General features: G+C 31.9%; 1 protein-coding gene across 3 annotated transcripts in view; it reads left to right on the forward strand.

The window, feature by feature from the left end:
* The window catches only part of LOC143240964 (CUE domain-containing protein 1-like), a 61,304-nt gene extending 54,753 nt beyond the window's left edge, over positions 1–6,551 (forward strand). For all 3 annotated transcript variants that reach the window (XM_076484289.1, XM_076484288.1, XM_076484290.1), the window contains exon 7: positions 2,366–6,551. In XM_076484289.1, the coding sequence (XP_076340404.1) occupies positions 2,366–2,431 (66 nt within the window). In that variant the 3' untranslated portion in view covers positions 2,432–6,551. The remainder of the gene's footprint in view (positions 1–2,365) is intronic.
* Positions 6,552–12,607: the final 6,056 nt, after the last annotated feature.

Raw genomic sequence — 12,607 nt, forward strand, 5'->3', positions numbered from 1 at the left:
TCAAGTGGAAATTCTTGTCACTTTTCAGTTTGAAGCCACTGGAGGTATCCTCTGAAATGTGATCTAATGTAAATAACTAAATGTACAATTCCATTAGGTGGAGAGTAGGATGTTTGTGTTGTGCTGGTTCTCCATTCCTGTGAATTATCTTTGTCATGTGGGCTCTGAGGGTTGATGTTGTGTATGATTTCCATGACTATCTGGAGAGTGAGGTTGGATATAATTTTAGGGACAGTCCACTTTCATGTTGACATTCTTCTGGACTTTTCTCTGTGATTTACTCTCCTTCTAGAGAATTATAGAGTGATTCACTTCAGTACCTTACAGTTTTTGCCCAATAAGATGATGTTGCTTTAGTGTTGATATTTTACGTTGCAGTTCACTCCTTTGATTGGAATTCCTTATCCTACCCTTATATGGATGTCTGTTACTGGTAGCTGATTTTGGATTTTGATTAGGACCAAACAGTATATGTTCTCATACATGTTGGCTGTTACTATCGTAATTCAGTTGTCATACTCTTGAATGTATCATTAGTTGTGGATTGCACCCACATGCCTGTTTTGCATATCAGTTTGCACAGTATATAGTTATGTTCTATAGAACTTGAGATGAAGATTATGTGGACCCATCAAAGATCATAGGTTATGTTCCAGAAACAGTTTGGTTTTATACTGTAGTTGACTGCCTTTCCTTATTCACTCTATACTTTGGAACACATGCAATTTCACTTTCCTCAATGTTACTGCTTGAAGAGGATTCATCTGTAGAGACTCTCTTCATCAGGATTGAGAGTATGCTGTTATGTGGTTTCAATTTCAATCCAACCATTTTTTCTCCCCTATTGATTGCACTTCTCCATTTTTCTGTGTATGTCTGCAACACCTGTTTACACACTGGGCAAAGAGCACACCTGGTTCAGAAATGGTGTGGTCTCCCACATGTGATTTTTTTATTATAAGAATAATCAGTATAGGATATTCTTCAGATGCTTTCAAAGGGTGCTTCTTTATAATACCCCACACTCATCCTTTCATCTTTTCAATGTGGGTTTCTAGCTATACAGGTTAGGGGAGGTAACATACTGTAATTGAATTTATAATTTTCCGATACTGAAAATATACTTCTGATATGTACTTACCTCCTTTTGCACTTCCACCTTTCTTTCCTCATTGAAAGCTAATGCTACTTTTTCTGTCTAACTCAAAATCATAGTTAAGTATAATTGAATCAGGATGTTACGTGTACTCTCGTTGGTGGAGAGTTGTTGCATGATGAGTTCTATGGAAGAGGCAGTGTAACCACAGTAATCTTTGGGTAGTTGGAGTTCAAAACTTGTGGCATGTGAACAATTTTTTGTGTATAGAGGGCAGCACTGAAAGATAGCTATTTTTGTGAGAGGAAGTGAGTACCTTTCAAAAATGTTTTCAGTGTAGAAAACTTAAGTTTTTTTTAATTGTTGATTGTTTACATACAGTAAAGTTATTGGACTTGAGTCATCAAAATGTTTGCTATCACCCACTGCATTGTTGTTTATAATAAGCTATGGCCATGTCATAAATGATGCACTTAATTTTTTGTGGACCAGAAGAGAAGATTATAATAATATGTAATTAAAATAAAGGCTTGCCAATGTAAAAATCCTTGATTTTATTTTACTTGCTTATAAATACATATAAATTGATAAAAACCAATGGATGCATGGGTGCCCACTGAAATATTTTCAAGAGGGAGGGTAAAAGTATGGAGGGGATAAACATTTACAATACAAGTCAACAGATTAAAAAAAATGTGTTATGTTTAAATACAAACACAAGTTCATAATTTTAATGAGAATTATTAAAATATTTAGCTTAACTATGATGTTAAATTTACATCATTATAAGTGCAATTTTTGTATTACATGTGAAGGGGCAAATGCCCACTCTAGCCCTTTCCTGCAGTCATCCATGATGGATGAAAAAGACTGTTAAATTGTTACTAAGTTCTAATAAAAAATGTGGTACAATTTATGTCATGGTTGTATAAAATTTTAGAGGGGAGCATTCTTTTTAATATTCATTAGCACTTAAAACATTTAGAAGGATGACTTAACACTCTTGGTTAATATCCTGCAGAGCAACTGTCAGCTGTGTTAATGGTTAATCATGTTGTCAATACACTAATTGAAGAGTTCACAGAGAGCACTAAATTAACTGAATAATTTTTAGCTGAATTCTCTGTCCAAGCCTTGAAATTTTCTTTATAAGGTTAGTCATGCACAATTAAACAAAAAAACAATTTATGTCGACTGAGAAATCTTACAATAGATTTGAGTGTTTTTATTATTGCAAAGGTAACAATTTTATTTTTTTCTTTCTTCTAGGCTGATGGTCATGGCAAGAGGATGGGAACAGTGGAACATGGTAAACATGAAATTAATGAGAATTGAGCATCTTGTGGTGACTAAATCTACATAACCATGACTGAATATGTAGCAGTCTTTTGCATGTCAACTCAGAGTGGTGGAACTGCAGTAGTCACCAATATAAAATGTAGCCAATTTGCCAAATCTCTTGAAGTCCTGCATACAAATGTATTAATATATTTAAATTCTATTACTCAATTTTATAACCTTGCATATGAGGAAGCTTGCCCAGGAATAAATGCAGTTTGAGTGCTGTGTTGTACAGTACCTAACTCTAATAATACTAGGTTTCTTGGTTTATAAGGTTAATCAAAACCAGAACAACATTAGCTTGTATTATGGGTAGTACATGATATTTTTCATTTGCATCTATTTTTTATGTATATAATTTGTACAAAACATTTTACAAAGAGTACCACATGTATCATAATATATTTAAAGACCTTTTTTAAATTTTTACTTGGATTGGTTCTGATTAAGAATTATAGACATAAAAATGTAGACACAGAAGAAAAGATGTTTTCAAAAATTACTCATAAGTTGCAATATACAAATACTTAATTAGATTTTTTTTGGAAAACCATTTGCTTAAATTCAGAGAAAGGTGTAACATAAGATTAATATTGGAAGCAAAATAAAGTTAATTTTGACTCCTGAGTAAATTGCTTAAAAACCAAAAAAACAAAGGTAGAAATAATTCCTGCAATTCAATCTTTGAAAAGTAAGAATGCATTGCATGGAATTTTGAACTTTATTTTTATTAGGTGGTAACTTGTTTTATAGTAAAAAAAAAAGCACAAATAATAAGTAACTTTAGTTATTCTTTAGTTGTGATATCATTGGCAACAAATTACAAAAAAAAAACATTTTGAATAATTTATTAGATTTGTTAAGAAAGCAACATTGGTAGAACTGTAGATCCTTTGGTATTTAAAACTAATCTGGTTGACAGTTTACAGAAAATAATTTTGTAACTTACTTTGAGAATTGTTACACATTACCAGCAATACTGAATTTTACACCATGTTCATTGTAAGTGGTAGTTTTTATTCTCAGAAAGTTTTGCAAAAAAATAGTTGAAATTCTATGTAATTTTAGTGTATTTTTGAATCTCAAACTTGTCATATCATTGTAATTGTTGTTAATGTGAGAATACTTTCAAAGTTGTTCTAAAAGCTATTTATTATTTGTGATATGGCATATATTAGTATAATAATGTACACCTTTATTTTTATTATTAATATATTTCTCTTTGTATTGATTTAGTAATATGCAGAAGAAAATATTTCTCAAAGAGCAGAGGAAATGTATTCTAAACAATGTAGTGTTACATTAACAGGAGTTAGAAATATTTATAAGTTTATATATATAATTTCTAAATAAGTATTAGAATTTTTTCATTCATTAGCTGAGAAAATGTAAAAATATTATCTATGAAAGATATTTTGATCTACAATCGAAGTTCAGCTTATATGCTTCTTGAAAAAAGTATTTTAGAAAACAGATTTTTAATAATTTTACTATGTTAGTAAAAATGATAATTTCAATCTTGTGTATTTACTGAAGCTGTTATCTTTTACAGAATTATTCATGGTTGCATCATTTCTACAACATTTAAGCTGAATTGATAAGTCAAAAATTTAAATTCTTATTTCTGAATATTTTATTTTACTGCTGTCTCAATAATGTAAATTAAGATAATTTATTTACTACACACCCTTTAGCTCAATTATATGGTCTAGTGATGTTTCAAGATGCAGAATTTTGTTTTTGTGCCAAATTTGTCACATCATTCCTTTTGCACAGATAAGAAGTGCTCAATTTGCAATAAAATTAGCTTTTAAGTATGTTTTATGCTTTTATAGAACTTGTTAAAAATGAGAAGAATATACAAAGTGTTTAAATTTGTAATACTAACTAGCAGAAACTGAAGTGATACAGAAAATATGTATGTATATATGTGTGAAGAGTAGTTTTATAGTTGTCTCAAGAAATAGTTGAGGGTACATATTCTATCTCTTAGAATCAGAAGGTTTCATATAGCTGATTTTTGTTGAGAAAAAAAGTCTCATTTTACATTAAAGGATTATTGAAACTTGAATATTGCTCCATATTTTGGTACATTGAATGTGCTATTAGCACCACTGTAGGCCTAGCTGATTTATTCCTAGCTTTGAACAAAATGTATCTCAATGGCCATCTGGTGCACAAGCTTGTTTTGTGAAGTCTGTACACTTCTGTAGCATTCACTTGTGGCTGCAAACATTTGATTGAAGTTTGGAACCTATACCAGTGAATGCAGTGAGCCATAATGGACACAGATAATAATTATCTGCTATGTCATGGATACAAATCTACCAAATTTGAATGTCTGAACAACTCTACCATTAGTTTGGAAATAGTTTCACATTCTGCTGATTATACTTTGAGACACTTGAGTCAGTTTGCAGCATTTGACTTCATATGACCAATTTCTACTTCTCCATTAACTCACCATCTACATAAAATATTCAGATGTTTTCTCTAGGGTCAAGCCACAGTTCATGAAAAATTTTGAATATTTAAACTCAGGCACTTACATGAAAGTAACAAATTAGACACAGGTTTATGAGACTACTGTATATGCTAAACACTGAATGTCAAACAATAAGTATTTCAGACCACATAACTGATCGTGAAATATCTTACTTGCATAGTATACATTTGGAAGAGGTGGTAATCTAACAGTGGTTTTTGTCTTACTTTATACGTAACATTACAAAATACAATGATCCTTTCATTGTTTCAAGCATATATGGCATACTAAACAATAGGAATTTATTTAGCATTGTTTTTAAAGTCATTTTTAAGTTGTCATTTGTTGCATATTATTCTGCAAATAAGTTGTTATTCAGAATTTTCTAAATAGGAATTTCTTTTCTGTTGTTGTTTTTTAAGTGTAAGACAACTTTAAAACAATTTGTTAATGTACATGCCAAGTGTTATTTACCTTTTGTTTTAGCATAGAGAAGTACTAGGTCTGTTTGTCTTTGCTCTGGAGGTCAGAATTTATGTTTATGGTGTTTTGACTTGTGTTCATTTTATATCAGTATGATTTTTCTTAATTTATTTTGAGGGGAAATGTGTTAATTTTGTTGTACAGTGAATTTTGTAACCTTTTCAAATGTGCATTTTATGCTCATATTATTTGTAATTTTTTTTTTATTATAGAACTTCAAAAATGTAGTCATAAAGGTGTGAACTTTAACAAAAGATAAGATGTGTGGGTATATACAATGTTGAATGAAGCAACAGAAATATGTCCAACAAATATGTTCAAGCAGTCTTGTGTACCATGTACATTTTTTTTAATTTGAGCTTCTAGATATATTTTTTGATAAAATAGTGTAAAAGCTGTGTCCTACCTCATATTGTTTTAACAGAGTGATCATAAGGCCCAATTATTTGGCTCTTGAGATTTTTTTCCAATTGTAAATGTCTGAATCATGGATTTAGAACATGTAAAAAATGTATCTTTTTGTAACTAGTCTTACATACTGTTATTTCTTAAACTGTATCAAGCATTAGTAAATGTTTATTATTCATGTCGGATGATAGAAGCCACACACATTTGACCTTCTGTATACGCCCAGTGCCCCTAAAGTGTTTCCAACTCGGCTTAATAATTAATGTTGGTATGTAATCTTTGTAGATATTCCTCTATACTTTCCAAAGACTACTTGAAGGCCTCTAGTTATATTGATGCTTATAATGGTATTTTAACACAGTATTTAATATATTAATTTAATGCAAATACTTGTATTCAAGCTTGATAGCTTTGCTGGGCCAAGCTAGTTTCAAATGTGAATTTTGTGTTTAGTACTATTTGGGATTCACTGTTTTAGGAGATATAATGTGTTGATCAAACCCAAGAACATTAATGTTTCTCACAGTCTTTGAATCCATCCTTTGGTAAACAGGAAGTGTGTCTGTTATCAAAGCTTTTTTTGTATATGTAGTTATACATAGAAAATATGTATATACATATCTATTTAAACAGGAACTTGTGTTGTCTCAGGAAGGTGAAATGAAGCAAATGGTCATGAGTTTTGTTTCATGCCACATGCTGAGATGTAATGAAATAAAAAATTCACCATAAAACTATAAATGTATATTGTATCTCTTAATGTTTATGAATTTCAAAACTATGCTGAGCACAAGAAAGATATAACTTGTTGTTACCTTTCAGAAAATTAATTTTAAGCTTTTTCAGGTAACCATACTAAGAAAACTTTTATATATATAAATACACACACACGTACATATACATATATATATATACACACACACACACACACTGCTGGCCAAAATATTAAGGTCAATGAACATAAAGAAAAAATATGCATTTTGTGTTGTTAGACTCAACCACTTATTTGAGTAGAGCTTCAAAAGATGAAAATAAGAAAAGGGAAAATAAAAATAAAAAACTTTTTTAGCATTTAATAGGGAAAATGTGAACACTATAAAATTAGCCTCTTATAAGCTCTCTTTTTTTACATCGTAAAACAAGCTGAAACTATCATTCAACATTTACAGTCTAAAGAATGTGATATCATAGTAGTTGACAATAAGTTATTTGTTCCCCAAACTATTTGTTGAAACTATACATTAGACTGTTTAAGTCTATCATTCCGTTTTTAAGTTAACAGGTAATGTTGGATTTATGTAGTAAACAGAATTATAGTCAGCATTTTTCCTTCAAGGGACCAATTCTATGCATATTTGATTAATTTAGAAAATAAATATATACAAAACCTACATACACTCCAACAGCAGCATCAAGACCCGACCTTCCTCATTTTAACACTGACAGCAGATCTTCAAAAGTGGTAGTGAATTACCATTTGTTGATATGATGCCCCTGGTTATTTTTTGGTTCCAGGCCAAGACTCATCTAGTTTGAGCTGGATCCATCTGCAGCTGGCAGAGCTCTTGTAACTGAGAAGGTAGTTTTGAGAAACAAAATAATTGATCTTTCTGATTGTACATAGACAAGGTTCCTGTCCATTTGGCATCCATCTGTTGACTGTGCTGCATTAAAAATGGATCTTCTCCAGTGTTAAGATGATGATGATGGTGAGTGGGGTCATCAACTCATAACTGTTGCTGAGGTAGCTCAAGGTACTTCTTCATCTGCAATTGCTTCTGCATCTTGGTGCTTCACTAAATATCGAGATGGAGGTATCTTAATTAACTCTGAAGATCCCTGCTATCAAAGATGGTGGTAGTGTAGTAGGGTCTTAATGGCTGGTGTACGTTTCGAGGGTATGGTACTACTGTCAGTGGAGGGAACCATCACTGTAATACAAATTTCTGGTCAAGTATGAACAGATGTCTTGTCTCCTGCTTGCATTCCCAGTGCTCAGCCACCCCTTAAGGCAACTTTAACTCTTAAAAGGATGTTATTGTTCTTCAGTTGTAATGGTTATGAGTGCACATCCAGAGGTTTTTCTGGTAGTAATCAAATATCCTATATCAGGACATCTCAGGAGAGGATCCCATTATTCAAAACATCCACCTGAATGTCTTCTCTGTAGGCTTAGATCAAATGGCACTGGGTGGTGGTGTGGGGAAGGTTTAGGGTCAGTAGGTGAGTCCATATTCAACTGGAGTTACCCCCTGCCAGGGAACTTCAGAACAAGCACCAAAAATAACTGTGCTACATTTTGTACAGCAGAATGTCTTCATCCACAGGCTTTACCTTATTAAAAGTTAGATTGGGTCCAGCAGCCTTTGGGATTTGGTGACCAATTTCCAAACCATAAAATTAAGATATTCTAGCCCTCAATTTCAATATGGTTATTACAAATATGAAGTAATTTAATTTTGAATTTATAGAACTGTTGCACAATATTTCCAAATGTATCAACATTGGCATTGTTTTTAAAATAATTTCAACTACTTTTTTATTTGTGACTGATGAAACAGATGAATAGAAATATTCAAATTATACATCAAAAAAATTAATTATTCATTGGTGCAATTCATTTTAAATTAGCATACTTCATATCTAGATTTATTTAAGAATTCATGACATTTTCAAACATACTACTGTTAGGTTTTAGCATTAGATTGAAGTTTAACAGACATGTTTTTGTGAAGAATGAATGGAATTTAAAATTCTTTTGTAATCATAAAATTCAGTACATAACTACATAAAGTATTTTGATGACGATCATTGCTTTAACTTGACAAACACCTTTACAAATCTGGAACTGGCACACATACACATTGAACTTTTGAGAGACTTTGGTCATAGAAGAGTATGTGTTGAAACAATGACCAAGTAAAGTAAACCTTTTCCATTTACATTTGTGTTTTAGGAAAATTGAGAGTTTATTTTTATCATAACACCAGGATGTTTACTTTTAGGTGCAGCACATTTTCAGATTATACCACAGAGGTTAGTTATTACATGTAACATGCCACAACGTCCTATTTTAAGAGTACATATCTTTGTTTCCATTCTGATATTGTTTAATAACTGTGGTGTTTGTGTTACTGAACCAGTTGTGTTATTCAACATTTATGAATGACTATGTAATATTCATACATGTGTATGATCACACACATATGTTCATTCATATGCATATATCACCAGTAGATATGATAAAATGCACTATCAGCTGAGATTAGACTGCCTCTGGCTTTTGCACAAATTACTTCATGAACCTTTTCACATTACTTTCTGAAGGTGCATCTCGGTAACTGTGGCTTTCTATTACTTGTCAGAATAAACCTTTTTTATCACAAAATAAATAATTTTTAACAAAATTTTTAACAATCCAGTTGATCATATAATCAGCAGACTGTCCTGATACAAAATAATGGAGTGATAATTATACACTGCATTGCATGGACTGTTTTATAAAATACCACAACCCAGTTAAGAAAGTAATGTATAACAGTTTCTTCCAGTCATTGATCTTTCAACCATACGAACAGCTTACCTACATAATAATCATAGTGGGGTGGAAGGCAGTGGTTTGATTGACTGCCAGAGCATTAATTTCTCACCTTTAAATCCAACACTTACCTGTCTCATCCTGGATGGCTAGATACATTGTCCCAGCTCCTTTCTCCACAAAGATTTATTTGAAAACCCAGCTATGCAGTTGTGCATGGATATATACGTCAACCAACTTGAGGAATTTTACAAATATAGCTAGGAATAAATGATACAGAATCCAATTCCACACCATAAAATATACACTTTATTAACATATATATATGAAGGCTTAAAATGAATGAAAAACAGTAACACTGATTACATAAAAGTTCATACTTTCAATAACTTATATTAGATACATAAAGTTTCTAGCACTATCAACATTACTTATTTCACTTTACCAGCTTTTGCATAATAAAACATATTTCTACCTGGCAATATTATTAGTGAAAGGAAAATAGTAATTAAAAGTTGCATGTAGTTAGTGTAGTGCAAGTCTTGTACATATAGATAAACTGAAATATTCTGACTGTATATCTTGGAAAAATAGCTAAAGGAACTGGAAAGCCTGGAGCAATCTCAAGACAAAAAACAACTGTGATGTTGGAAACAACCTATTGTTGGAGATTATCACACTTTTGTTCCAGAGACAACATTTTTTATATGATTTAACAGCATAATCTATTTAAACACATGAGAGTAGACGTTAAAGTGATTGGCCCAACAATTTTACTAGAGTGGACTCATCTTCCATTAGTGATTGGTGCCAGGTGAACAAGGGCTTGACATCAAATAATGTAAAAGGTTACATGTGTACTTATTTTCAACTGTTTGTCTTGAATAAACATCTTTCAACTCGGTGGTGTCAAGTTACATTTTACATCCCTGAACATGATTGTTTAAACTTGCATATAAGTCTAGTTAAAATAACCTATGTGAGAATCCTCTCCATTATCACTGATATGCAGAAAATATCAGTTGTTCTTGACAGGTATGTTCAACATTTGTTTTTTGTTAACATTTTACAAATACTATTTTGCAATATCCCAATTCCATAGTTTAGCGAGGTTGATGCACGTGTTTATTTTAAATTAGCAGTTTAGCTCAATATAAAGAAAGCTGAAATGTTGTTTAATATTTTGCAACACAGCCATAACGCCAACGACTTTAGTTAGCTCATAAGAAAGTACAGTTAAACTATTTAAGGAAAATTTTTATATTCTATAAAAATTGTCACCACAGTACATCCATATTTCTACTCTCGCTTGTAGTTCCAATAATATTTGATTAAGGTAAACCAGTTTCAACATCCTACTCAGTTTTCATAAGATTCCTCCTATTACTAACGATTAACTGCATAATCCTCTTACTAATCATGAGTTATTTAAATGAACATAAATATAAGATATACGATATATATGCTGTTACATAAAAATAACATAAAGAAAATAAAAATAAATATAAAAAAATAATTCAACCAGTCCAACCTTAATAAATTATTATTATTATGACTACTCAAGCACAAAAGTTGTGATTACACATAATATATACCAAACAACCCATAATTTATACAAATTTTGAAGAAAATATTGTTGATGACTCTTCAATACATGTAGAAAGCATTATAATTTTTTAGCACTCCAAAGAAGATCTCAATAGCACTTTTGGCAAAATATCAATAAATAGATCCTAGCAGCCTACAATAAGCCCTTGACAACTCTTGAATGATGGCCAACCAAGAAACGGCCTGGCATGGCCAAGCGCGTAAGGCGTGCGACTCGTAATCCGAGGGTCGCGGGTTCGCGCCCGCGTCGCGCTAAACATGCTCGCTCTCCCAGCCGTGAGGGTGTATAATGTACGGTCAATCCCACTATTCGTTGGTAAAAGAGTAGCCCAAGAGTTGGCGGTGGGTGGTGATGACTAGCTGCCTTCCCTTTAGTCTTACACTGCTAAATTAGGGGCGGCTAGCACAGATAGCCCTCGAGTAGCTTTGTGCGAAATTCCAAAACAAACAAACCAACCAAGAAATTATTTAAAAAGGCAAACAAACTCTTGTGATCTGAACTTTAAAATGATTATATCTTTGTAGAATTCCAGTTTCAGCTTCAATTCAAAATTGAGCAATTGTGAATGCTACTCAGATATTATTCAATTAAACTGAACGAAATAAATAACAATTTGGATGAGAAACCTATTCTAAGATATAAGGCATTGTGTGCAAGAATATCAATGATTAGTTTGAAATAGGCTTTGAAGCCCTTACTACCTTCAAGTTGTTCAGAAAATTCATGGTGTGTATATATATATATGAAAGCAGCCTCTTCATTCATTAGAACTTGAGTTTGCAGTCATTACTAAAGATCTTGCAATCTGTGAGAAACATTAAGCATTAAGAAAACAATGTTTGTTTTTTATATTTCACGCAAAGCTACACAAGGGCTATCTGTGCTAGTCGTTCCTAATTTTGCAGTGTAAGACTAGAGGGAAGGCAACTAGTCATCACCACCCACTGCCAACTCTTGGGCTACTCTTTTACCAACGAATTGTGGGATTGACCGTTACATTATAACACCCCCACGGCTAAAAGGGCAAGTATGTTTGGTGCGATGGGGAAGAAAGCAATGCCTAGAGGTCTACAAAAAATTTGACACGTTTGATTTTTTTTCAACCTCTAAGAGACTTGTTTGAAATGATTGTATTTCTCCTGATACATATGGGTTTGCAAGATTTGCTTATGTCTTTTAGCATGACAAGAGAAGGAATTGCTAGAAAAGATACTTAGTTGAAAGAAAATGCATCAACAATTTAATGCTTATATGCAAATTTAAGAATGCAAGGTCTTTGAAAGTTGATTCAGAGAAAGCAAACCTGAACTGATGCCACATTTACGTCTTAGTTATCAAAGATTTTAAAACTTTCGCTATGTCTTCGCCAATGTGTCTGACCATGTAAATATAATATAACCATCAGTTTCCTAATTATAATGTGTAATAGTTTTTGTGTATAATCATGTAGCTAACTTTAAGTTAACATTACGATTATTTTGTACACAAACAATCAGATTTTTAAATTAACTATTTGTGCTAAAATTTGTTTGTGGATATAGGGAGTTAGAGTGTTGACTACTCTAAGTGTAAACTATTTTTCTTAAGTTTGAAAATACTTTTCTTCATTAAAATATTAATAAAATTTCGTTTGGGTACGTTCTACAA

This window comes from Tachypleus tridentatus, chromosome 13 (assembly GCF_004210375.1).
Source record: "Tachypleus tridentatus isolate NWPU-2018 chromosome 13, ASM421037v1, whole genome shotgun sequence".
In the NCBI taxonomy this organism is placed as follows: domain Eukaryota; kingdom Metazoa; phylum Arthropoda; class Merostomata; order Xiphosura; family Limulidae; genus Tachypleus; species Tachypleus tridentatus.